Source organism: Zalophus californianus, chromosome 4 (genome assembly GCF_009762305.2).
Source record: "Zalophus californianus isolate mZalCal1 chromosome 4, mZalCal1.pri.v2, whole genome shotgun sequence".
Taxonomy (NCBI): Eukaryota; Metazoa; Chordata; class Mammalia; order Carnivora; family Otariidae; genus Zalophus; species Zalophus californianus.
The window spans coordinates 51,120,148-51,146,447 of record NC_045598.1 but is presented as its reverse complement, the minus strand read 5'-3'; the positions used below and the strand labels follow the sequence as shown (position 1 = coordinate 51,146,447).

The 26,300-nt window shown below is 41.3% G+C and overlaps 1 protein-coding gene and 1 pseudogene across 11 annotated transcripts in view; one reads left to right on the top strand and one right to left on the bottom strand.

Moving 5' to 3' along the window:
- Positions 1–4,395: 4,395 nt before the first annotated feature.
- The window catches only part of DOCK7 (dedicator of cytokinesis 7), a 220,646-nt gene continuing 198,741 nt past the window's right edge, over positions 4,396–26,300 (top strand). For all 11 annotated transcript variants that reach the window (XM_035727291.1, XM_027620950.2, XM_027620940.2 and 8 more), the window contains exon 1: positions 4,396–4,774. In XM_035727291.1, coding sequence (XP_035583184.1) covers positions 4,737–4,774 — 38 coding nt within the window. In that variant the 5' untranslated portion in view covers positions 4,396–4,736. The remainder of the gene's footprint in view (positions 4,775–26,300) is intronic.
- Positions 23,823–24,420, bottom strand: LOC113937182 (annotated as a pseudogene).

Sequence of the window (26,300 nt, the reverse complement as noted above, 5' to 3'; positions counted from 1 at the left end):
CCAGCGGCAGCCTTCAACCAAGGGATTTAGAGGTATACATTTAGTTAGCTAAATAAATACTCAACTTCAGAGGGACAATTCTCAAGTGCATATCAACAGTTCTTCAGAGAGTCACACGTGGGCTTGAGCCTCCTTGCCCACAGTGGTTAATCTCAATAACACACCGTTTACTGGCTTTCCCTCCTCTGTTCCATTCTTTCTACTACCTCATTCCAGCTTCTTAGGATCACTTCCTTAATAAACTACCTGCTTCCAAGCCCTTGTCTCAAGCTCTGTTTTGGGGGAAATGTAAATTAAGGCAGGATCTCAAATACTTTAGTCCATGGCATTTATTCACTCAAAAACATTGACTGAGTGATTATAATGGATCAGGCTGTGTATTATGTGCTGAAAATACAATGGTGAATAAGAGATCGAGTCTGATGGGGCACACAGATTAATAGTCAATAACTGAATACTGTAGTAAGCATCACAAACAGGATAAACATGGGTAGTATTAGTTGGGAAGTGTCACCAGGTATAGGATTCCCTGAATTGTCCCTTTTGCTAGGTATTAAGAGAGAGTGAGTGACAGGACAAAGCAGACAGAAGCATCTTTAGCTTGGACTTTGTACCCAACTCCTGGGCTTCAGTTTGGGATTGAGGTAAGCCTAAGTGGTATGCCCAGTCTTCCCTTCCTCTAGACCACACTCATTCTGCCTTCTTAGAGCCTTCTAAGAGGGAGTCCCAGGTCAATCACACTTGACTTCAAAAAATTTCAAATTTTTTTTTGCTTCAAAAAAATTCAAATCTTAGCAAGGAACTACTCCCTATCCCCCCAAAATTCCCCAAAGAGAACACATTCTGCCTGCAAAGCCAGAACTTTATCCCTTATGACACAAAACTTTGCCCTTTTGTGGTGTGGCCTTAAAAACTTGACCTTGCCACAACCATAATCCTTTTTAGCCCTATATTAAAGGGGGCAACTTGAGCTTGCTTATCATTAAGAATGTGAAACTAATATAAGCCCCTCCATCCCCCTTTTTCCATGCCATATTCCTAAGTCTTCTGTTTGAAGGACTTTAGAACACTGTGTATATTTACTGAGAAAACTGCCCTGAGGCATTCTTACCTAAAACTCACTATTTTTAGGCTACTCTGCCAAATTAGTCCTAGCTCTTGGAATGTACTTTCTTTGCAAGTATCTTCCCATTAGTGAGGAATTTAGGTTCTGAATCCCAGTAAATGGTGGGGCCATCTGCTGCTTTCAGGGTTCCACCCAGGCTTTCCAGTTTTTAACAGTTAAACATGAGGTTGAACTCCATCCAGTTATTACCACCTCATGTCAAATGAACATCTTGGTGATAATCTAGTCTTCACCTGATGCTGAGAATTGATGCTATCTAGAATTTATATGGAGCTTCCTGAATTTTTCCTGTCTTAGCACTTGAACATACTGTTTACTCGCTTATGTTTTCAGCCAGTCTCTAAACTCTTTGAGGCCACAAAATGTCTTATTTACCATTGTCTCTCCAGGGCCTAGTGGTGTCAGTTGACTAAAGGAAGGCTTGTATTAGGTAAAGACTCTTTCAGTTGCTAAAGACAGAACACCCAACTTAGATTAGCTTATGCAAAAACCCAAAACCAAACCAAGCCAAAACAATCCCAGCACATTATTAGTTCATGTAACTGCAAAGTCCAAGCCTCAAGTAATGTTATAAAGAGCTCATCTTTCTCCATTTTTTACTTTCTTCTCTGCTGTGTTTGGCTTTACTCTTAGGTAGGCCTTTAGATTGAGGTCCCTCGTGTAGCAAATGCAATTTTCAGTTCTGATTGGGCCCAATTTTCTTGGTCTGATCCACGTACCTATTCCTAAACCAGTCATAGAAGCCAGGGGAATGTGCTTCTCTGCTTGGCCAGACTTAGGCCACATGTTCGTTCTTGAACCTGGAGGTGAGGGCATCAGCTCCATATAAGTATGGTGGATTGAGACTGGTGTGTGTATTTATGTGCAGGGATATATAGGGAGCATGGATACTGGGGAGCCAAAGCAATTCCACGGTCACTCCCTTTGTAATGAAATGCATTTTCCTGATTTTGGACCCTTGTGGGACACGGATATCTGCTCACACCAGACTTGCCTGTGACTGTCAGCTCTTCCCCGAGGTGGGGGCCACCACTCCAGCCTGGAGTATTTCCCAGGCTCTGTCTACCCTGCTTACAGCTTGGTCCTGCTTGTCCCCTTCCAGCTCTAAATGTTCCCAGCAAGCTGCACAGTGCATGCAATGTCCTTTCAGACACTTTGGCAACTAGTGAGTCATGTATACAAAGAACCATTCAAAGGCAGAATGTGGTCAATTCTCTAAGAGAGTAGTGAAAAGATGTTTGGAGAGCAGAGATAAAGGCATACAACATCTGGCTGGGAGCATGAGAGCAGACAAACGCTTCAGGGACTATCAAGCACCCAAGACAAGTTTAAGTGTAAGCTGAATAATGATAATAACAGTGATAGTAATAACAGAAGCTAGTACATATAGGACTTACCATATGTCAGGCCCTGTTCTAAGAATTTTATATGAATTAACCCAATGAATCTGCATAATACTGTTTTTTTTTTTTTTAAGATTTTATTTATTTATTTGAGAGAGTGAGAGAGCATGAGAAGGGAGAGGGTCAGAGGGAGAAGCGGACTCCCTGCCGAGCAGGAAGCCCGATGTGGGTGGGACTCGATCCTGGGACTCCGGGATCATGACCTGAGCCGAAGGCTGATGCTTAACCACTGAGCAACCCAGGCGCCCCTGCACAATACTCTTTTAAGTAGGTACAACTATTCCCCTCATTTTATAGTCAAGGTTAAGTAACTTGCTCAAGGTCACATGGTAAGAAAGTGACAGAATAGGACTGGGTTGCTATCAAGCAGTGTCTTAAAGGCCAGGTTACAGTGTAAGACTTGACTTGCAGTTCTTTGAGTAGCTGTTTCATCTTTCCCAATGGATTCAAACTTCCTGACAGCAGGACTGAGTCTAGTTCAGCTTTGTGTTCTCTAGAATATCTAGGTGGGTTACACATTCAAGCAGAAGTTACACAAAAATCCTCTTTGAGTAGACTATACTGGAATGTGCATTGTTAAACAAAATATGAAGCCTTCCACAGTGGTTATAAAACTAGACAGGAAGTTGTGGATCTGACTAATTGAGGCTTTCACCCCTGACTCAGTGTGTGACTGAGCAGATGGCTCTATGCTACAGATTTTCCAACTGTAAAAGAGAGGAAAACAAATATCCAATTACCTCACAAGGACACAGAGAGAACATATTAACATATTAATAATAAAAAAATACACGTAAATCCTGGCAATACTTGAGTAAAGGTACAAGAAACCAAGTTTATTTTTCCTAGTTTCACCATAACATCAGCAATCAGCAAATATGAATTAGGAGCCAAACATTCTACATACTATGGGATTACAATAGAATAAGACATGATTTTTGCTAGTCCCTGTTCTATAGGATTTAATAGGCAAGATCATTTTGCGTGGTAAACATGTAGACTAATAGGACGTCAAAATGGTAAAGTACATTAGAGCTCATCTGGTCCAACATTTATAAATGGAAAATGAGATCCCAAAGGGGGAAAGTAATAATCTCAGCAAGAATATTGTTGTCTTTTTTTTTAAAGATCTTATTTATTTGACAGAGGGAGAGAGCAGGAACACAAGCAGGGGGAGAGAGCAGGAACACAAGCAGGGGCAGTGGGAAAGGGAGAAGCGCGGGGAGCCCGATGCGGGACTCGATCCCAGGACCCCGGGACCATGACCTGGGCTGCAGGCAGACGCTTAACGACTGAGCCACCCAGCGCCCTCAGCGAGAGGGTTGTTAACGGAGAAACACTTATCTTCAAATAAAAGGACTGGGCTCTGGGTTTGAACCTCAGTTGAAGAGGTTACCGTATGTGTGACCTGGGGCCAGGCGCTTAGCTTCTCTGAACCAATTTCCTTGTCTCTAAAATGGGCATAATAAGAACTTACTTCAAAGAGCTGTCGTGGCGATTAAGATCATGCCTGTAAAACTTTCATCTGTGCCTGGCTAAACACCACAAGTCAACTATTATTGTTACCTGTGTAGGAGAAAGGTCTTTTTTAGCTCTTTTTCTACAAGAAAAACCATTTTTTCTCTGGTCAGACCCCATTCATAAGGTCGGAGCAGAACAGAAAGTGCTTTCAACTGCTCGGAGATGGGCGCTGCAGGAACAAGAACCCAGCCATCCAGGGCGGCAGAGCACAGCCCCCCTCGGCAAAACCCATCTTCCATTTCCTCCCCTTCCTTTTCGGGAAAGCCAAGCCCCCCCCCCCCCCCCCCCCGCGTTCTGTAATCTTATTTTCCTGCCTCGCCAAGTCGCTGGCCCCTCTCTGGCTGCTCTCTGTGTCCTTTCAGTCGTGCGGGCCCCGCGACAGCGAGGCGGCCAGGACTGGCGTGTCGCTCCCTCCACGCCCCATTCTTCCCCTGGGCTCCAACCGGCCGCAGCTGCGTTCCGAAGCCCGGGCTCCCGCGGGATTGACGCGCTGGGGGAGGAGCGGTTTCTCGCTGCGCGCCTCTCAGGAGCATTACGGCAGGGCTCGTTCCCGGCTCCGGCCGCCAGCCCCAGCCTCCCCGGTCCGGAGCTGGGACTGGCGGAGGCCGCGAGGGAGGGAGCGCGAGCGAGGAGGCACGCGCCCGCCCGTCCGCGCCCAGACCGCCGCCGCCGCCGCCTTAGCAGCCATGGCCGAGCGCCGCGCCTTTGCCCAGAAGATCAGCAGGTAAATCTCGGGCGCGGGGCGCACCGCCGCAGCGGGAGAAAGAGCCGGTAGCCCTCCCGATCCCGGCCTAAGAGGCGGCGGGTGGGTGTGGCGACGCGGGCGCGGGGATCTGGCGGCCTGGTCCGCGGCTGGGCGGAGGGGGCTTGCGGCTGTGGCGGGTGCCGCCGAGGCCTCGCGCCGCCCTCCAACCCCGGCCCTCAGCCCGCGCCGGCGGCCGATCCTCGCCCCGGGTGGGGGTGGGGGGCGCAGGGAGCCCTGCACACCAGCGCGCCCGCCTCCGCCCGCTTCTCGGCGGCCCGGGCCTGGAGTTTTCGCGGCGGCTTATTGCAGGGCGGGTGGGGGAGCTCGTCGGCCGGCCGATCGGCTCTCCCCAAATTCTTTGTGTCCCCACCCCCGGGGTGGCCGGGGGCCGCCGCGGCGTCTCGCTCCCTCGCTCTCCCCGCCCACCCCCGTTTGCCCCCAGGAGGGTGCGGGGGTCCGCCCTCTTCTCCTCCCCAACAAAAGGTTCGGCGCGCGGCGGGCTCCTGGACGGTGGGAGGCCGTCCCTTCTTCACGCCTCCCACCCTTCCCGAGAAATCTGACAGGAATCCGCTTTGCACCCAGGGGCCAATTCAAAGTGGGCTCTCGCACCCAGAATCTAAAACCTATACTCAAAATGAAAAGTTGAGAGCTTGTGGTCTGCACCTTGGGTGTGCAGCTGCCGAATCTTGGACGAAATTGTAGGCTGGAGCTTGATCTTAGTAGCATGTGAATTTAAACGTGCGCCTGTGTTTCTAATGGCACCAGACGAAGATGGATGATAGGCAGTGTTCTTTTTACACTGGCCCTTTGACTCATATTTTAGGAGTCTGGAAGTAAGCAAGCAATCACGGTTGAGATTTCCGAACCTTTTACCTGCCGGTGGTGGGTAGGTTGCCAGAACCAAAAATTGAATTACGGCGGGGGATTCTAACATTTATAGAATTTCATTGGGAAATATACTAATGTGTAAGACACTAGACTGTGTTGGTTTTGTTATAATGTCCTAAGAAAAGAAGCATTCGAATGCATTACTTTTTTGACAATTTTATGTGGTTCTGGATCTTTGTCGTTTGCTGATCTTTCTTAAAGATTTTTGGACCGACCAAACAGGTTCGTTCTTTCTTAACCGCCTGAACTTCCAAAGCGTTACTGTTTTGTCACGTTTTTCATTTAAAATTAACATCTTTTTGATTTAAACTTTGTGCTTAATTGTTCTTTGAGCTTTAAAACATTTAATTTTATCCTTAAGAGGCAAAATAGCAAGGGGTGCCTGGCTGGCTTGGTCGGTGGAGCATGGGACTCTTGATTTCGGGGTTGTGGGTTCGCTCAGTGTTGGGTGTAGAGATTATTTAAAAATAAAATCTTAAAAAAAAAGAGGCAAACAGCAAGTGCCTAAGAACATGTGCTCTGATGTCAGACGACGATGCCTGTTATTTTTCTAACTTGGCACCTTGATCAAATTGTGTAAGCTCTCTTAAGTTACAGTTTTGGCATCTGGAAAATGGGTATAGTACCAGTACCCTGTTGATAACATTGTGAACATTAAGTGGCATAATTTGTGTGAAGTGTTTAGCATAGTGCATGGCCTTTAGTAGCTATCATTGAACAATTAATAATTGGTATATCCTAGGGAGTTGTGGTAGAGTTAATAGGAAATTACTACCTTTTTTTTTTACTTTTTTTGCAAAATAACTGGATCTTGTTTCTGAAGGCAATGCCATTGAAAAAATGTATTACTTGACATACATGCTTAGTATTAATTTCTCTTTAATAGAACCAAGTTTCGCTGAGAACATGTGTTGATCAGGAAATTGCACATTAGGGAGTTAGATATGAAATATATATGATACCTGTTCTTCATTCATGGAGTTTGTGCTAGGATTAGACAGAACAAAATACAAGAAAAAAAAGAAAGTTTCACAAAATAACACAAAATTCAAAATAATAAGCCTTGTAAAGTTGTCAGATTAAGTAAAGCAATGGAAATGAGACATTCATTGATTGGAGAAATACTTAGAGGAGGTGACTGGTGATTGATTGGGTATGGAAGGTGAGGAAGACTGAGGAGTCTGGGATGACTTCCAGGTTTCTGACTTGGGCAATCAGGTGGATGATGGAGGCAGTCCTTGAGGTGAGGGCGTACAGGAGGAAGAAGGGATTTGAGGGTGGGAATTGAGGTGGGAAAGAGATGATTCAGTTTTGGACATGTTGAGTTTGAGATGCTCGTTGAGCATTGAAAGAGAAATATTTGTTAGGTTGTTGGTGAGGTTTAAGATGCAGAAGAGAGATTGGGCTGGAGGTCAATAGATTTGGGAATCATCAGCAAGGAGATTGTAATTGAAACCAGAGGAGAAGATGAGGTAGTACAGGAAGAATGCGCGATTGATTTGGACGGAACTGTTATAGATGACGAATTACTGTGATTGAAAGGTACTTTCATTCTTGTTACCAAGTATGGCCAAATAACACTTCTTTTTTTTTAAATATTTTATTTATTTATTTGGGGGGGGAGAGAGAGAGAGAGCGCGCACAAGCAGGGGAGGGGAGTGGGGGTGGAGGGGGGGAGGGCCAGAGGGAGAGGAGAAGAAGCAGACTCCCCACTGGGCAGGGAGCCCCACGTCGGACTCGAAACCAGCACCCTGAGATCGTGACCTGAGCCGAAGGCAGACGCTCAACCAACGGAGCCACCCAGGCGCTCTGGCCGAATAATACTTCTGAATAAATTCTTGTTCTGCTTCTTGGTTTCCTACTAGAGGAAGTATAGCACATACTCTCGAGATAAACTGCTTGGGGTTGACATCCTAGCACTGGCACTCATTGAATAAACTTGGGCAAGTTACTTCACCACACTTCTGCCTCATTTCCCTGTCTATAAACTGGGGATCATAGCAGGACCTACCTTAATGGGGTTGTTATAAGAATTAGTTGGTTCCTGTAAAGTGCTTAGAACAGTGCTTTCTACATAAGTGTCCAGCATCATTACAATATTTATAATGTGGTGTAGGACCTTTTCTTGGAAGTGGTCTTTTTATGATATGTGTATATGAAATTTGTTGCTCTGTGAATAGCCTGTTGCCGTTTGAAACCTTATTTTTCTTCTTTTAAAGCTTTATGATTGTTCTGAAACCTTTATTTTTTTTTTAAAGATTTTATTTATTTATTTGACAGAGAGAGACAGCGAGAGAGGGAACACAAGCGGGGGGAGTGGGAGAGGGAGAAGCAGGCTTCCCGCCGAACAAGGAGCTGATGCGGGGCTCGATCCCAGGACCCTGGGATCATGACCTGAGCCAAAGGCAGACGCTTAACAACTGAGCCACCCAGGTGTCCCTGAAACCTTTACTTTTAAAAAGAATTCTACTGATTTCTTTTCTGGCTCAGTCATTTCCTAACCCTTTGCATTTAGTGCTGTTATTTTTGAGGGCATGATTTTGGGATTTCTCAAACTCTTATTTTTTAAATTTTAAAAAAGATTTATTTATTTATTTTTGTGGGGGGAGGGGTTGGGAGAGGGACTCTTAAGCAGACACTGCGCTGAGCTGGAGTCCTGTGCCGGCCGCCATCTCATGACCCTGAGATCAGGGATCTGAGCCAAAACACAGAGTCCAAAGCTTAACCACTGTGCCACCCAGGCACCCCAAAGCTCTTTATTTTTTATCACTGATTGTACTACTTACCTCAGCTCATCGTGGAAAAGCAGCATGTATGTTTTATTCATAACAGTTATTGCCTATTGTTTGTTGCCCCTACTTTTGGAGGACAAGGTGTATACATTGTTGATTACCCCCTTTTTAAAGATTTTATTTATTTATTTGAGAGAGAGAATGAGAGAGAGAGAGAGAGAGAACATGAGAGGAGGGAGGGTCAGAGGGAGAAGCAGACACCCCGCTGAGCAGGGAGCCCGATGTGGGATTCGATCCCGGGACTCCAGGATCATGACCTGAGCCGAAGGCAGTCGCTTAACCAACTGAGCCACCCAGGTGCCCGATTACCCCCTTTTTAATCACACCCTAGGCTATAATAGGTACAATTTGTGGAGTGTTGATTGTAGATTAATGATTTTGTTTAGATTATTTTGTCCTGTTATTTGATATTCAGCAGAATGATGAACATTTGGATACACTTAAAGCACTTTTTACTACATTCTCATCTTTATTACCTAGAGAGGCGGAAGAACATTGTAAAGGATATAGACACCAGGTCACATTGCACGGACTGGAATTCTGCTATACCACGTAATAGCTATATAATTCTGGGCAGTTGATCTAATTTCCCTGTCTTGGTTTTCTCTTCAGTAAAATGGGGATAAAAGTGTCTATGGGTCATCATGAAGATTAAATAAGTTAATACATGTAAAACACTTAAACCGTGCCTGAAACATAATAAGCATTCAACAAATGTTAGTTGCTGCTTTTATTATTCCTATATTATTTACAATGATTATTATTCCCATAATCCAGATGAGGAACTGAGGCCTACATACCATGAAATTATTTGCCTAAATTGGGACTCAAACCCTAGTTCTCTGATTTCAGATCTTAAACTTTTTATTTGGTTGTATTTCTTTCTTCTAACAGTGCTGCTGTTAGGCATCCCCAAAGTTACCCTTACCTACTTAATCTTTCCTTTATTAATTTGGTATCATTTTGTTGCCTAAGAAGCAGAATTGAATGAAAGGCTTTCATCAGATTTTTATTTTTGAGGAAAATCTTAACATGAGTAGGATTTCCTGGACATAGGCTTATTTATAACCTCTTTTTTTTTTTTTAAGTTTTGAATCTGTTCATAACTCTGGCTGTACAGGCCCAATCTTTCAGTCTACTTTCTTCAATTCATTGCCAAATAAATTCTTTCCACATAGTATCAACTACTTCTGTGCTGCCTTTTTCATCACTTTGGCCTTTTGTTGTACTCATTTCACTAACTCTTAATGCTGACTGTCTAACCTGTTTCTTGCCCCTGAGAGAGAGAGCAGAACAGTGCAGAGTTACAGAGTTGATCTTTTATTAATGAATGTCTTTTCATTTGAAATGAGGTTTACTCTAAATCATTTCTCTTATTAACATCTTTGTTTCCCTACCCCATCTTTTACTGAAAAGTTCTGGATCACCTAACATGATTCCATTACAACCTCAGCATGCTACTGTTCCTATAGGTCATTTAACCATCTTTCTCCTGAGCCTGTAAGGTATCCCTTCCCTAAAGTTTACCTATTTTTTTTTGTCCTTTGGACCCTATTACCTTTCCACCTCCCCCCAGAACCTTGATCTCGTAATTTTTCCTTTCCTTTCTAGCATCTTCAGTCTGTTTCTTTTTATGGATCTTTCCTTTAAACCATAAGACTTACTATGCCCTTTCTCATCATAAAACAAAGAACCATTGATCTTCTGGCATTTCTAGCTGCCAACCAGTCATTCCTTTTTTCTAATCACATTTCTCACATGTATGTGGTGCAGTTACAACCACTTTCTGCTTGTTCTCATCAGTCTCTGGGCCATATGGCTGTGCTTCCCGTGGTACTTTATGTGTACTTGATTATGGAATGCCTGAGGATTAGGAGCCTTTGACTTTTTTCTTCATCACGGATTTCATGAGCTACTGTTTTCTGGGTTTTGTCTTTTTAATTTTTCTTGCCCTCATCCCCCATGCCCCCCATTTTCCCTCTACTTTATACTACTTTTCAGAGCTCTTTGACGACTGGTCTGTGTCTTTTTATCTTGTGTCGGGCACAGAATCTTGTGGCAACTGGACATGTAAGATTGTTTGAATGAATGCCATCCTGCCACATTGGAGCATCTTTTATTATCTCACTTCTAGATGACCTCAGCGGGGCCAGAGCTGATCTAGTCTCTTACCTCCTGTAATTGAAACGTGTTGCAAATGAAGTCTCCCTAAAATACAGCTTTTATCATGGCATTCTTTTGTTCAAGAATATTATAGTAGCTTCCTACAGTGTTAAACCCCAAACTCTTGCTTGCATTTTAAAGTCATCTATAGTCTGGTCCTTTTCTTGTTGACTTATTCTCCAGCTTACATTTTGGACCACTCAGTCTAACATTTTCCTGGTACCCTCACAAATGCTCTGCTCATTTCCAACTCTGTAACTGTTCCGTTTTGGTTTTTTTTCTTTCTTTTTGATATATCCTTTCTCTTTTCTAAATCTTACCCTTTTCTGCAGACCACTCCAATCCACTATACTTACTTTGGAAAAACCATTTCCTTGCTTTTCTTTTTAAGATTTATTTATTTATTTGAGAGAGAGACAGAGAGAGCACAAACTGGGGGAGGAGCAAGGCAGAGGGAGAGGGACAAGCAGATGCTTAACTGACTGAGCCACCCAGGCGCCCCCCATTTCCTTGCTTTTCTTTTTTAAGATTTTATTTATTTATTTGACAGAGAGCGAGAAAGGGAACACAAGCAGGGGGGAGTGGGAGAGGGAGAAGCAGGCTTCTTGCTGAGCAGGGAGCCTGATGTGGGGCTCCATCCCAGGACCTTGGGATCGTGACCTGAGCCGAAGGCAGACGCTTAACCGACTGAGCCACCCAGGCGCCCCATCCTTGCTTTTCTTTATTCTTTCCACCTATGAGTGCATTTCTAAGTAAAAGCATTTTTTCTGTTTTTGAATTCATTTGAATATAATCATATTGTATGTTGTATTTTTTTTGTCTTGCTTCTTTTGTTCAAAATTGTGTCTGTGAGATTCATTCATATGTTCCAAGTAGTTGGAGTTCATTCTTTTTTCTTTATATTATTTCATTGTATAAATATACCATGATTTTCCATTCTACAGTAGATGGGCATTTGGATTATTTCCAGTTTTGGCTGTTAGAAAAATGTTCCTATGAACATTCCTATACATATATTCTGGTATGCATGTGCATGGATTTCTCTAGGGTATACTCAGGTATGGGATTGCTGGTCCTTAGTTATTCTTTATTGCTCCTCATAGCAGTTTTATTTATCATGGAGTTTATTAGGTAATACCAAACTGTTTTCTAAGATAGCTGAAGAAATATTACACTCCCACAGTAGTCTTCCTGTACCTAGTTGGCACCACTTGGTATTGTCAACTTTGTCATTTTTGCCAATCTGATGGATGTATGCATGATGCTGTCTTACTGTAAAAGTTCTGATTTCTATTTACTTGATTACTATTGAGATTGAGCTCTGTTTTGTATGTGTATTGACTATTTGAATATACTCTTTTGTAAATTGCCTATTTAAATCTTTTGCATTCTCCCCCCTTTTTTCCTTTGTATTATTCTTTTTCTTATTGATTTGTGTACTTTATATATATTCAGTGTATTAATCCATTGAATGATATTATGTGTTGCAAATATCTTTTCTCACCCTGTGGTTTTTTTAAAAACTCTTTTATGGAGTCTTTTGAAAACTAAGTTCTCAGCTGTTTTTTTCTTAAGATTTATTTATTTTTAGAGGGAGTGAGAGAGCACAGGGAGGGGCAGAGGGAGAGGGAGAGAGAATCTCGCACAGGATCCGTGCTGAGCACGGAGCCCGACTCAGGCCTCCATCTCATGACCCTAAGATCGTTAACCTGAGCCGAAATCAGAGTTGAATGCTCAACTGACTAAGCCACCCAGGCACCCCAACTAAGTTTTCAGTTTGTTGTTGTTGTTTTGTTTTTTTAAGATTTTATTTATTTATTTGATAGGGAGATAGAGCCAGAGAGCACCAGCAGGGGGAATGGCAGAGGGAGAAGAAGAAGAAGCAGGCTGCACAGGGAGCCCGATGCGTGAGGCTCTATCCCAGGACCCTGGGATCATGACCTGAGCCAAAAGCAGATGCTAAACCAACTGAATCCAGGTGCCCCTAAGTTCTCAGTTTGAATACACTTTTATCAGTTTCTCTCTTTCTCTCTCTCTTTTTCTAAAGGTTAGTACTTTTGAGGTCCTGTTTAAGGAATATTTCCTACCCTGTGGTTGTTAAGATATTCATCTGTATTATTATAAACCTTCTAGTTACCCCCTTTATATTTAGGTTTATATTCCACTTGACTTGATACGTGTATGGTGTGAAATTTTAATTTTTTTCCAAATAGATTATCCTTTCCCCCATTGACCTGCCCTGCCACCTCTATAATAGATTGTGTGTCCTTATTTGTGGGTCTTTGTCTGGGTTCTCTCTTTTGTTCCATTGGTTTGGTTATACATATTTTCACCAATTATAAACAATTTTAATTATAATAAGTCTTGGAATTTGGTAGAATAACTCCCCCCACCATTTAAGAGTGTCTTGACTTCTCTTAGCCCTTTGAATTTCCTTGTATATTTTAGAATCTATTAAAAAACAAAAAATCCCCAAGTCCTATTCGTATTTGATTGGATTACATTGAATCTGTATATCAGTTTTTGCAGAGAAATGATGTCTTTATAGTACTGAGTTTTCAAGCCTTGGCCATGGTGTATCTCTTCATTTACTTAGGTCTTCTTTACATCATACAACAAAATTTTATAATTTTCTCTGTAAGGTTCATGCATATCCTTTGTTAGATTTATTTCTAGGTAAATAACCATTTTGTATCCTGCTATATACCTTGCTAAACCATGTCAGTTCTAAAAATGTATCTGTGGGTGGACGCCTGGGTGGCTCAGTCGGTTAAGCATCTGCCTTTGGCTCAGGTCATGATCCAGGCTCGTGGGATTGAGTCCCGCATGGGGCTCCTTGCTCAGTGGGGATCCCTGCTTTTCCCTCTGCCTGCTGCTCCCCCTGCTTGTGCGCTCTCTCTGACAGATAAATAAATAAAATCTTTAAATAAATAAATAAAAATAAAGTGAAACTTGAAAGTTATTTAAAAAATGTATCCATGAATTTTGTATTTTCTGTGTCATCTGGAACTTACGAATTTTTGTTCCTTTCCAAACCTTATAGCTGATTTACATTTTTTGTCTTGTCCTGTGGACGGTTATCTTATATTACTATGTGGATTATTACCATTTCTGTTTAACATTGTACTAATTCTGAGCATCCTCATTTTGCTTATGACCTCAGAGGGAAAGCTTTCTATGTTTCACTTCATAGCAAGCCTAATGGTTGCTGTAGGTTTTTTTGTAGATACCCTTTTAATCTGAGTTGCCAAGAAAACAGAGTGAGACAGGATTAAGAGTTGAGGATTTACTGGGAGGCATAATCCCGGGGCATCAAGAGAAAAGGGAGGTGAGGCAGAGACGGGGAAACAATGTAAGGTGATACCTTATCTTATTGGCCATTGCTTCACAAAGGGCTTGGAGAGAGACTGTGTTTGGCAGATATGCTGGCTTGGTCACACAGGATATCTTTGGACAGAGGGACAGTTTCTCACATCAGTAGATAGGAGTCTGGAAGAAGAAGAAATTGATCTACCTGCTTTTGTCTTGCATCCTGTTTTCCATTAGTCAACTCCATCTCCTCAGAGAATGAACTTCCCTTCACTTTTGGGTTGCATCATAGAGCCCTTTGGCAAGCAGTCTGGATGTATCACTACACTTTCAGTGGCTTTTTACAGAGGAGACTTTTTGGTTGCATTTGACAGAAACACCAGTCAGATTAATTTGCTTATAACTGAGTACATCAGGTCTCAGGATACCGAGGGTTTCAGCAGCCTCTTCTCTTCGTGTCTTTGAAAGATTTTCCACTAAATGGTTACAATGAGAGTTGACAGACCCAGGCTCAAATCCTACCATTTAGTTCTGGCAGAAAAGATTCAGGAGCTCCATCATTGGTTTGGCTTGTGTCACATGCCCCTGCTTGAACCAATTACTGTGTTTAGGGGATAGGGGATGCTGGCCATTCCTGGATCACATGTCATTCTCCTTGGGCTTGAGGAGAGAGGTGATGGTGTCAGCCCCACCCAATCTCAGTAATGAGTTCTTTGCCAAAAAGAAGAGGTTTCTAACCAAAAGAAAGAGGGGGAAGGTAAATGCTGGTCACACCAAAATAACTGGTATTCTTTAAGTTTGGTCATTGTAACTTGTTCAGCTTCACTATGATTATTTAAATATATAGCAATATAGTCAGTTGTACTACATGTTAAAATTTATATGTAACTGATGAATCCAAAAATATAAAGAAAAGCAGTGTAATGTGAAGCAGCTCTGGATCCCTGTACCTTATCTTTAAGTTTAGCTCTGATCTTAATGCCAACTCAGCCCTCACGGGAAGGTCTGCTTAGTTTTCGCGATTTGGCTTTCCCAGGCTCCTTTCTGCTGTAGTTCTGCATCATGAGGTGTTTCTCATTTATCCTCTGCGACCAGAAAACTGCACTCATATCAGCCATTTAATGATTTTAATAAACTTTGCTGAAGGTAAGGGACTGTGGTAAGGAGCCTAAGGGTGCAAGACTTTCTTCGAGAATCCACTTTGGCTCTCCTCTTTTCCTGTCTTCACATTCTTTCTCTGACTGCAAAGCAATTTCTTTCTCTCATCTTCATACAGCCAGGCCCAGGCTCTCTCTCTCTCTCTCTCTCTCTTTTTTTTAAGATTTTATTTATTCATGAGAGAGAGAAAGAGAGAGAGGCAGAGGCAGAGGGAGAATCAGGCTCCCCGCTGAGCAGGAGCCCGATGTGGAACTCTCTCCCAGGGACCCTGGGATCGTGACCTGAGCCAAAGGCAGACACTTAACCAACGGAGCCACCTAGGCGCCCCTGTATTTGAATTTCTTAAGGAATTGGCAAACTTCCACAGCATCTACACCATTTTACATTTTCATCAGCAATATATGAGAGTTCAGATTTTTCCACATCCTGCTAACACTTGTTAATTGTTTTCTTTTTGACTGTAGGCATTCTAATGAGTGTGAAATGGCATTTCATTTTGGTTTTGATTTGCATTTCCCTGATTTGTGATGGTATTTCTTGTGCTTATTGGCCATTCACATATCTTCTTTGGTGAAATATCTATTCCTATCTTTTGCTCATTTTTAAATTGGGTTATTTATCGGGGTGCCTGAGTGGCTCAGTCATTAAGCGTCTGCCTTCGGCTCAGGTCATGATACCAGGGTCCTGGGATCGAGCCCCACGTTGGGCTCCCAGCTCAGCGGGAAGCCTGCTTCTCCCTCTCCCACTCTCCCTGCTTGTGTTCTCTCTCTCACTGTGTCTCTCTTTGTCTGTCAAATAAATAAAATTAAAAAAAAATAGTTAAATTGGGTTATTTATCTTGTTTTTGAATTGTAGAGTTTTTTATATGTCCAGAACATAAGTCTTTTATTAGATATATGAATTACAGATATTTTTCTACCTGCTTCGTTTCCTTCATTTTCTTTTTTTTTTAATATTTTATTTATTTTATTTGATAGAGACACAGCGAGAGAGGGAACACAAGCAGGGGATAGTGGGAGGAGGGAGAAGCAGGCTTCCTGCCGAGCAGGGAGCCTGATGGGGCTCGATCCCAGGACCCTGGATCATGACCCGAGCCGAAGGCCGACGCTTAATGACTGAGCCACCCAGGCACCCCTGTTTCGTCATTTTCTTAATGGTGAAGTTTGAAGCACAGAGATTTTAAATTTTGATGAAGTCCAATACATCAATTTTTTTTTTCTTATGTGGATCGTGATTGTGGTTTTATTCTCTAAGACTGCTTAATTCATGGTCAAGATTTCCTTCTCTGTTTTCTTCTACAAGTTTTTATAGTTTAGCTCTTACTTTAGTTTAATGATCCATTTGCATAGATTTTTGTGCATAGTGTGAGATGAGGATCTAAATTCATCTTTTGTGGGACTCGCGGCTGGCTCAGTCAGTGGAGCGTGCAACTCTTTGACCTTGGGGTTGTGAGTTCGAGCCCCACATTGGGTGTAGAGGTTACTTAAAAATAAAAAAAAATCTTTAAATCTATCTTTTGCATGTGAATGTTCTATTGCAACAATCTTTGTTGCAAAGACTATTCTTATCTCATTGCATTGTCTTGGTACCTTAAAAAATCAGGTGACCATAAATGTGTTTCTTTTTTTTTATTATGTTATGTTAATCACCATACATTACATCATTAGTTTTTGATGTAGTGTTCCATGATTCATTGTTTGCGTATAACACCCAGTGCTCCATGCAGTACGTGCCCTCTTTAATACCCATCACCAGGCTAACCTATCCCCCACCCCCCTCCCCTCTAGAACCCTCAGTTTGTCTCTCAGAGTCCATAGTCTCTCATGGTTCTATGTGTTTATTTCTTTTTTTTTTAATACTATGTTGACTATTTTGAATTTTTTTTTAAGATTTTATTTATTTATTCGACAGAGAGAGATACAGCGAAGAGAGGAGACAGACATAAGCAGGGGGAGTGGGAGAGGGAGAAGCAGGTCTCCCGCAGAGCAGAGAGCCTGACATGGGGCTCTATCAAGGACCCTGAGATAATGCCCTGAGCCGAAAGCAGACGCTTAACGACTGAGCCACTCAGGCACCCCTATGTGTTTATTTCTTGATACTCAATTCTGTTTCATTGATCTGTGTGTGTTTTTTTTTTAGGATTTTATTTATTTATTTGACAGAGACACAGCGAGAGAGGGAACACAAGCAGGGGGAGTGGGAGAGGGAGAAGCAAGCTTCCCACAGAGCAGGGAGCCTGATGCGGTGTTCGATCCCAGGACCCTGGGATCATGACCTGAGCTGAAGACAGACGCTTAACGACTGAGCCACCCCAGGTGCCCCGATCTGTGTGTCTTTTCTTAACACCAATACCATACTCTTCTGCTTAGTGTTACTTTATAGTAAATTTTGAAGTCCGGAAGTGTGAGCCCTCCAACTTTTTACTTCCTTTTCGAAATTGTTTTGTTCATTCTGGATTTTTTGTATTTTACTTAAGCATTTTAGGATCAACATCAATATAAGGTTTGCCAATTTCTGCAAATTTCCCCCTTTGGGGATTTTGATATGGATTACGTTGAATCTGTACATTAGTTTTGGGAAGAATTGCCAACCGAATCATATTGAGTCTTCAGATCCACAAACACAGACTGTCTCTTCATTTATTTATTTATTTACTTATTTACTTATTTATTTATTTTATTTTATTTTATTTATTTATTTGAAAGAAAGAGAGAGAGCGAGAACAGCATGAAGAGGGAGAGGGTAAGAGGGAGAAAAGCAGGCTCCATGCTGAGCTGGGAGCCCGATGTGGGACTCAATCCCAGGACTCTCGGATCATGACCTGAGCCGGAGGCAGTCGCTTAACCAACTGAGCCACCCAGGCGCCCCTGTCTCTTAATTTATTGAGATATTATTTGATTTCTCTTAGCAAAGTTTTGAAGTTTTCAGTTTGTAAGTCTTGTACTTCTTTTGTTAAATCTGTTTCTAAGTATTGTTTCTGATGTTATGATGAAAGTGAAAAATTATTTTTGGTTTTTCGTTGCTAGTGTATAGAGATACAGTTGATTTTTGAACATTGAACTTATATCCTCTGCTTTGCTGAACTTGTTTATTAGTTCTGGTAGTTTTTTTGTTAGGATTTTCTGCATACAGGAGCATGTTGTCTCTGAGTAAAGAGTTTTATTTCTTCCTTTTTCATCTGAACACCCTTAATTTGTTTCCATTTCTTTCCTTCCTTCTCCTGCTGCACTGGCTAGAACGTCTAGTACAGTGTTGAATAGTGAGAGCAGACATCCTTGCTTTCTCCCCAGTCTAACAAGAAAAGCATTCAGACTTTCACCATTAAGTATGATGCTATTTGTAGGCAGGTGCTGTAGGAAAGGAAAGGAGAAGACAAAGATTTGAGAAGTATTTAAGAGTTAGAATGAACAGGACTTAGCAACTAATTGTATACAGGATATAATTTGTACTTTTGTGGGAGATTCTGGCTTTATTTTTGTGAAGTAGGTTGGAATTGAAGATAAATTTATCTCCTTTTGGGAAGATTGACTTTTTACAGTAAAAGGTTTTCTCACCCTCTCAGTTTTCATTTTAGTTGCCAATTTCAGATCAGTGTTAATTTTTCCAAATGCTAAATTAAAAATTTTTTTTGCTGGGCGCCTGGGTGGCTCAGTCGTTAAGCGTCTGCCTTTGGCTCAGGTCATGATCCCAGGGTCCTGGGATCGAGTCCCGTATTGGGCTCCCTGCTCTGCGGGGAGCCTGCTTCTCCCTCTCCCACTCCCCCTGCTTGTGTTCCTGCTCTCGCTCTCTCTCTCTCTGTCAAATAAATAAATAAAATCTTTAAAAAATTTTTTTTTTCTGTAGTTACAAGTTAATATGTTCCATGAAGTTGGGAACAATGTTATCACCACGTTTCTGTTGAGGAAATTAAGATATGTGTAGAATGCTATAGATAGAGTGTTGGAGACATCCACATCTCTTTCATACAGTGCTTTTCTAAATCTTTGACTTAAATGTTATTCCAAAATTGTGTCAGATGGGATACATGAGTCATCAACATCTTTTTTTCTTTATCCTCCCCAAAAGGAATTATGTCTTAAATGTTAAGTGTATTATACTAGAAGGACTGTCTCTGTGCTTTGGTTTCACAAATCAACCTTTCTTTGTTTTTTGTTTCTTAGGCCTTTAGTGGCTTCTGGCCCACTGTGAACCTAAATTCTTAAAGAATTTAACACAGGCTAACTGACAAGTGACAGGGACTCAGAAGAGAGTTTTATTTAGCCATCCCTGAAAGATAGGAAACAGATCATAACAGTGGTGGTGGTTGTAATTACAGTGTTCCTATTAATATGTTAAGTGTATACACTAGACACTTTCACTGAGTATCTTAGCTGACCTCATAGGCTAGGTTTTCAAGAACAGAGAACTCATTAATATGAACTGTAGCTAGAATCATTTACCTTTGGAAAACTTGCTTCCAAGGAAAGAGGCCTTAGGAGTTTTATGGATCTAAATTCAAACCCTGCCTCTCTACCTTTCATTAGCTTGTGAAAGTTACTTTATTTTTGAAGTTTATCTAAAAATATGTGTTTTTGGGCGCCTGGGTGGCTCAGTTGGTTAAGCGACTGCCTTCGGCTCAGGTCATGATCCCGGAGTCCCCAGGATCGAGTCCCACATCGGGCTCCCTGCTCAGCAGGGAGTCTGCTTCTCCCTCTGACCCCCTACCCCCTCTCATGCTCTCTCTCTCTCATTCTCTCTCTCTCAAATAAATAAAATCTTTAAAAAAAATAAAAATATGTGTTTTTCAGACTGTAACGTAATATATGGTGCTGTAGAAAATTTGGAATACAAAAGGCCCAAAAGAAAAAATAAATTTTTTCTTTTTCTTTTCACGCATAATTCTAGATTTAGACAAAATTCTCTCATGGAGCTTGCATTCCAGTGATAATCCTTACAAATCTAGAAAATAGCCTAAATGTCTACCAATAGAGTTTGCTGGTTAAATATGTTCTGGTTCACCCATATCCTAAACTCTGTAGCAGATAGAAAGCCGGAGAGCAATGTTTAAGAGTGGGGGCTCTATGTTCAGATCTTGGTTCTATTCCTTATTAGTTTTGTGACCTTAACCTCTTGATACTTAAATATCCTACTATAATGCCTGCTTCACAGAGTTTTTCTGAGGATTAAATGGGGTATAACAAGTCTAACACATTATACAGTATCTGGCATATAAGTTATAAATGCTTGATAAATATTGTTAGAGTGTTATTAATTTTATGTGCTGATATGGAATGATTCCCAAGATATATTAAGTATATAATGTAAGGTATCAAGAAAAGTTTTTTTGTTGTTGTATGATGTAGACATTAAAAGTAGGGGCGCCTGGGTGGCTCAGTCGTTAAGTGTCTGCCTTCAGCTCAGGTCACCGTCCCAGGGTCCTGGGATCGAGCCCCGCATCGGGCTCCCTGCTCAATGGGAAGCTGCTTCTCCTCTCCCACTCATGTTCCCTCTCTCACTGTGTCTCCCTCTGTCAAATAAACAAATAAAATCTTAAAAAAAAAAAGTAGACACATATTTTTCTTGAAGGATACCTGATAAAATATTAAGTGGTTACATTTGGGAAATAAGATTGGGGATTGGAGGTAGAGAGATGTACCGTTTGTTTTTACCTCTTTGTGAGGTTTGAGTTTTTTAATGCCAGGTATATATTCCTTTTGTTTACTTTTTTAAAAAGATGTCTTCCTGGGGCACCTGGCTGGCTCAGTCAGTAGAGTATGTGACTCTTGATCTCAGGGTTGCGAGTTCAAACCCCACATTGAGTGTGGAGTCTACTTAAAAAAAAAAAAAAAGTCTTCCTTTATAGATTTATTTTGTCTTTTCTCTTTGTTGGAAAATCTTATTTCCTCTGCTACTTGTAATAACTTTATTTACGTAATTGTAGAGTTTGAACATAGTTCTGGAACCAGCCCTTTGCAGATAGGTTAAAGTAATATTAGAGACTGCTTTGAGATAAGTAAACATATCATATATCTTGTTTATAAAGAGTTTCATGTATAATAGCAGAGCATTGTGTTTCCGTGTTTCACTTAATAAATGGGATAATGATGTCAGCAAGGGCTCTTACAGAAACGGTTATATATTTAGAATTCTTCTGTGGATTCAGAGTTTTCACCTCAGCAAATATTTACCTATTTGACAGTAATAGATAAAAGGCGTACTTCCTTGTCCTTTCCCAATCAATTAGAAACAACTGTACTTACAGATTAGTTTACTCTGAAAGGCATTTGGAAGATTCATATACTGAGTAGTCTCTATATTCATTCTTCTGCCCTATCTCCTTTTCTCTCTCTGCACTCGTATACCTGTGTCTCCATTTCTTTCTCTCTCTCCATCGTCTCTAGACAGAGGATGTAAAGATTAATTTGGGGTGCAGTCCCTGTCCTTAAGCTCACATCAGGGGGCGCCTGGGTGGCTCAGTCATTGAGCATCTGCCTTCGGCTTCGGTCCATGGTCCCAGGGTTCTGGGATCGAGCCCCGCATCGGGCTCCCTGATCGGCGGGAAAGCCTGCTTCTCCCTCTCCCACTCCCCCTGCTTGTGTTCCCTCTCTCCCTGTGTCTCTCTGTCAAATAAATAAATAAAATCTTAAAAAAAAAAAAGCTCACATCAGTTGTTCCATTCTAGTATTCTCTCTGAACTACTTTTTGGGACGGTGGGGGAGAATTATGATTTTCTCTCTATTCCCATTTTTTCAGTTCAGCTTTGAAAACATTTATTAAGTACTCAGGATGTGCCAGGCACTCTGGTAGAGGGTACTTTGTAAATGAAGTCCCCCCTTGTATTGCTTGGTTTCTTTCAAGGAGATAGGTAAGTAGATTTCAAAATAATTTGATAGATGCTATGTCTATGATATTGTTTGGTATCACAGTGAGATAGTTTTTGATAGAAAAGTGCCACCAGATTGAGTTAAAGAATATACATTTTCTTTAATGGCAGAAATTAACCTGCTTTGAGACATTTATACAGAATAAGAGCCAGCATAGCATACTCCAGAAGTGAAGTTTCCTTGTCCTCCCTAATTCCTCAAGGAGGTTCAAAGTGCCTCTGAAGTGTGAGAATGTGCCAGACCTGAGAAGCCAAGTTCTTGATCCTTCACTGTTCCTTTTTTCCTTCCACCATACTTTTTATATTAGAGGGTTGCATTGGTATTCCAGAAGAACCTGCTTTGCAATTTATGTGCTTATATGAAAAAGAATGTTTACAAACATAGGGCTTTCCTACTGCTGAAATCAGTCTCTGTGTCAGCAAGGCCAGGTTCTTATTCCAAGGTGAAAAGCAGTCATCCGGCTAGTCGGCTTCCTGTCTAAATGAGCGCCTTAGTAACTCTGTTTCCTTGAATATATATGGATACATATGATTACTTTGAAAGCACAGAGGAGGAGAAGCTAACCTGAGTGGAACAGAACAGAAATAATCAGGCAGGGCTTTATGGAGGACACGATATACTTCTTTGAAGAGTACTTGTGCCGTCTGTACTCCATAATTAGTTTGCTAGTTTTGTACATTAAGGTAGAGTAATAATAACTGAAGAGTTTAAAGCTAAGTTACCAACATCACTTGCATCTCTAAAAATATAAGGACATTTCCCCCATTACTATAATACTGTTTTCACACATTAAAAAAACAGTAATTCTTAATAATGTAATACCTGTCCATGTTCAAATTGCTCATTATCCCCAGAAATGTCTTTTGTAGCTGGTTTGTTCAAACCAGGATCCAATTAGGAACCATTCATTACAGTTAGTTATATCTCTTAAGTTTTTCTTTTCCTTCTTTTAGATAGACTATACCTTTTTTTTGTCTGAAGTCTTTTTTCTTTTTTTTTTTGCTAAAACTTAGCCCGCTGTCTTTACTTATTTATTTACCCATGACACTGATTTGTTGAAGAGACTTGCAGTACAGAATGACCTGCCTTCTGGTTTTTGTCTGATTGCTTCCTTTGGCACCAGCTTGTTCAGCTTGTTCTAGTGTTCTCTGTATTTCCTGTTAACTGGATGTTAGATGTACAGTTTGATTCAATTCAGGTTAAACATTTTTGGCACAGATACTTAGTAGGTAACACAATGTTGCATTTCTTTAATCTATTGTTTTTGTTTTTTCCTGGTAAATTATTGATTTTTTCAGTGTCACTGCTACTCCTAGTAAAGCCTTTATTTGCAGGAGGTAGGCATCTCTATTAGATGGTAATGAATATTTTTAAAAAATTACAAATAGAAAAATATCACCTGGCATTATATCTAAGGTGAATACTTTGTGATACTTAATATGTGTGTTTATATACACACACATCACACGCATATATACGTACATACACACAGACACATTCATACAAACACAGTAGATTACATATATACTGGATTGTGATGTAAGCCTTATTTTGTCCTCTGTGTCCTATTCAGAAAAGTTGGATGATCATTAGTCTAGAGGAACTGAGTCATTGTGAGCTGTGCTATATCTTTGCACTCCTTGGAGTGAGAATACCTCAAGGTAAATTCCTGTCTACTGGCATGGATAACTATTTACTGTTTCACATATTGGGGAAACCATGTGTGATAACACAAACAAACAAACCAGCAGCTGCCATCATACCAAACTACATACTGTATCTTGGTTAAGGTCCTTAAATATATTCCTTTGAGTTTCCTAATTCATCCCAGCAAGGATTCAGGGCACTCCATTTTTATGTTGTTACTTGCAAACACTTTTGCTTTGCTAGTTCTTGTATTAGATCTTCATACACTTGTGAGAAGAGGTCCTTTTCAGATTTTGTTCTGTCTAGGTAAACAGTTTCCCACCTGATGTCTTCATTTCTTCTCTGTGCTTTAGATACTTGGGCCACATGTGACCATCAAAGTACCCTGGGGGGTCTGGAGGCTTGTAGACCTTTATACTCCTCCTCCTTTTATATTCTTCGTATGGAATGGTAAGAAAGTAGCTTCTGTTCCATAGTGTGTCAAGGGGCTTATAGTTAAAGAGAAGGAAGCCTTTGATCATTAATATGGGAATTTCTCAGCATTTCCAGAGTCTGTTGATAACAGTGAGTGTCTTGGGCTTTTTGTCCATCAGGAAATGGTGGATATCATTTTTTCCATGTTAAGTGCTTCAAGCACGTCATCCTGCAGAAATCCATCTGTATTTGTCTGTCTCTCAGACTGTGGCTTAAAGAAATCATCCTGAGATATGATGCTGCAGTTTAGAAGGTATTTCTGCAAATTCTTAGCCAGTGTTGCCTTCCTGCCACTTGTCACAGTACTAATTCCAATGACAAATGTTTTCATAATTAGCATAGAAAATCATGTCTTCCTAAAAGTTTCCAGGTGCCAGTTTGAGTCCTCCCAAGCAAAGCGGCAGAAGCCCATAATCCCTCTTTCCACACCCCTACCAGGTCATAGGTGGCCCACGTCTAATCTGTTGTTTTCTTTATTTCGCTTTTCTTTATCTTTAATACCAATGGTAGAACTGTGATTCCACCCATCAGTTACCAGTCTTGGGCTTGGATAGTCACAACACTGGAATATCAACTGTTCTTTTCCTTTTTCCTTGGGGGATTTTTAGCCAGCCCTTTTTTGCCTTGTCTCTGATGTAGTCTCTTACCTGGTATATTCCGTGGTATATCCTCTTAACCTTCACTTCTTCCCTGACTTTTATTTTATATATAAACAGTTACAGTTCCAAGAGATCTTATTTCTTATTTGACATAGTACATGGCAGCTACTCTTTGTGACTCTATAGGAGGAGCTCAGTTAAACTCTTCTGTTTTGTATAAACTCTCCTTACTCATCTTTTTAATTAGCATTTATTTATTAGTTGTTTTATTTTATTTTAAGTAAGCTCTATGTGGGGCTTGAACTCAGGACCCCAACATTAAGAGTGGTAAGATCTACGAGGCTTCCCTCTCCTTACTCATCTTTACTAATAAGGTTTTACTTCTGGTCCCATGGAGAATGAGTAGAGATGAGAGAGGCTCAGATTGGTCATTCTGGATATCATGGGTTAGATGGGGCATCTGAAAGTGGGAGGAGGTCAGAGGAAAGATTAAATACAACATAATTTCCCTCAGGATGTGAGTCCTTTATTGGTTATTTCCAGTGTCCTATGGTGAATGGCCTTAGTGTTTTCTTTTGTGAAAATTGTAATGCATGTTGACATAATGAGGGAGCTTGTGGAAATGGAGAGAGTTGATCAGGAGACAAATAGGTCAAGTATTCAATCAATTCTTTTGGGAGGGGAAGAAGGTATTCCCTTATAATTTAGGAGCATAAGTAACTATGGAATTTTTGACCTATTCTTTCTACTTTGCAGTTTATATATATATATATATATATTATATATATATATAAACATTTAAGATTTTACTTACTTATTTGACAGAGAGAGACAATGAGAGAGGGAACACAGCAGGGGGAGTGGGAGAGGGAGAAGCAGGCTTCCCACTGAGCAGGGAGCCCGATGCGGGGCTCGATCCCAGGACCCTGGGATCATGACCTGAGCCGAAGGCAGACGCTTAATGACTGAGCCACCCAGGCGCCCCTGCAGTTAATATATTTTTTAAAGATTTTATTTATTTGACAGAGAGCACGTGAGTGCATGCATAAGCAGGGGGAGTGGAGGAGGTAGAGGGAGAAGCAGGCTCCCTGCAGGGCTCGATCCCAGGACTCTGAGATCATGACCTGAGCTGAAGGCAGACACCCAACTGACTGAGCCACCCAGGTGCCCCTGTAGTTAATATTAGTAGCTTATTAGAAGTAAAAAAGGACTTCCCTGTAATTCCCTACAGTAGAGCTATCACTAGGAGTAGGAAAAATTATTATATTATTATTATTTTTAAAGATTTTATTTATTTGAGAGAGAGAGCATGCACAAGTGGTGAGGAGGGGCAGAGGGAGAAGAAGGAGAAGCAGACTAATTCCAATGACAAATGTTTTCATAATTAGCTTTGAAAATCATGTCTTCCTAAAGTAGGTAAAGGGAGGTAGATGCCAGGCTCCATCCCAGGACCCTGGGATCATGACCTGAGCTGAAAGCAGATGCTTAACTGACTGAGTCACCCAGGTACCCCAGACTAGGAAAAATTATTATGACAAAAGGCAGTCTACAGTAGGCCCCCATTATCCACAGTCTGACTTTCTGTGATCAGCCTCAGTCAGGGAACAGATGC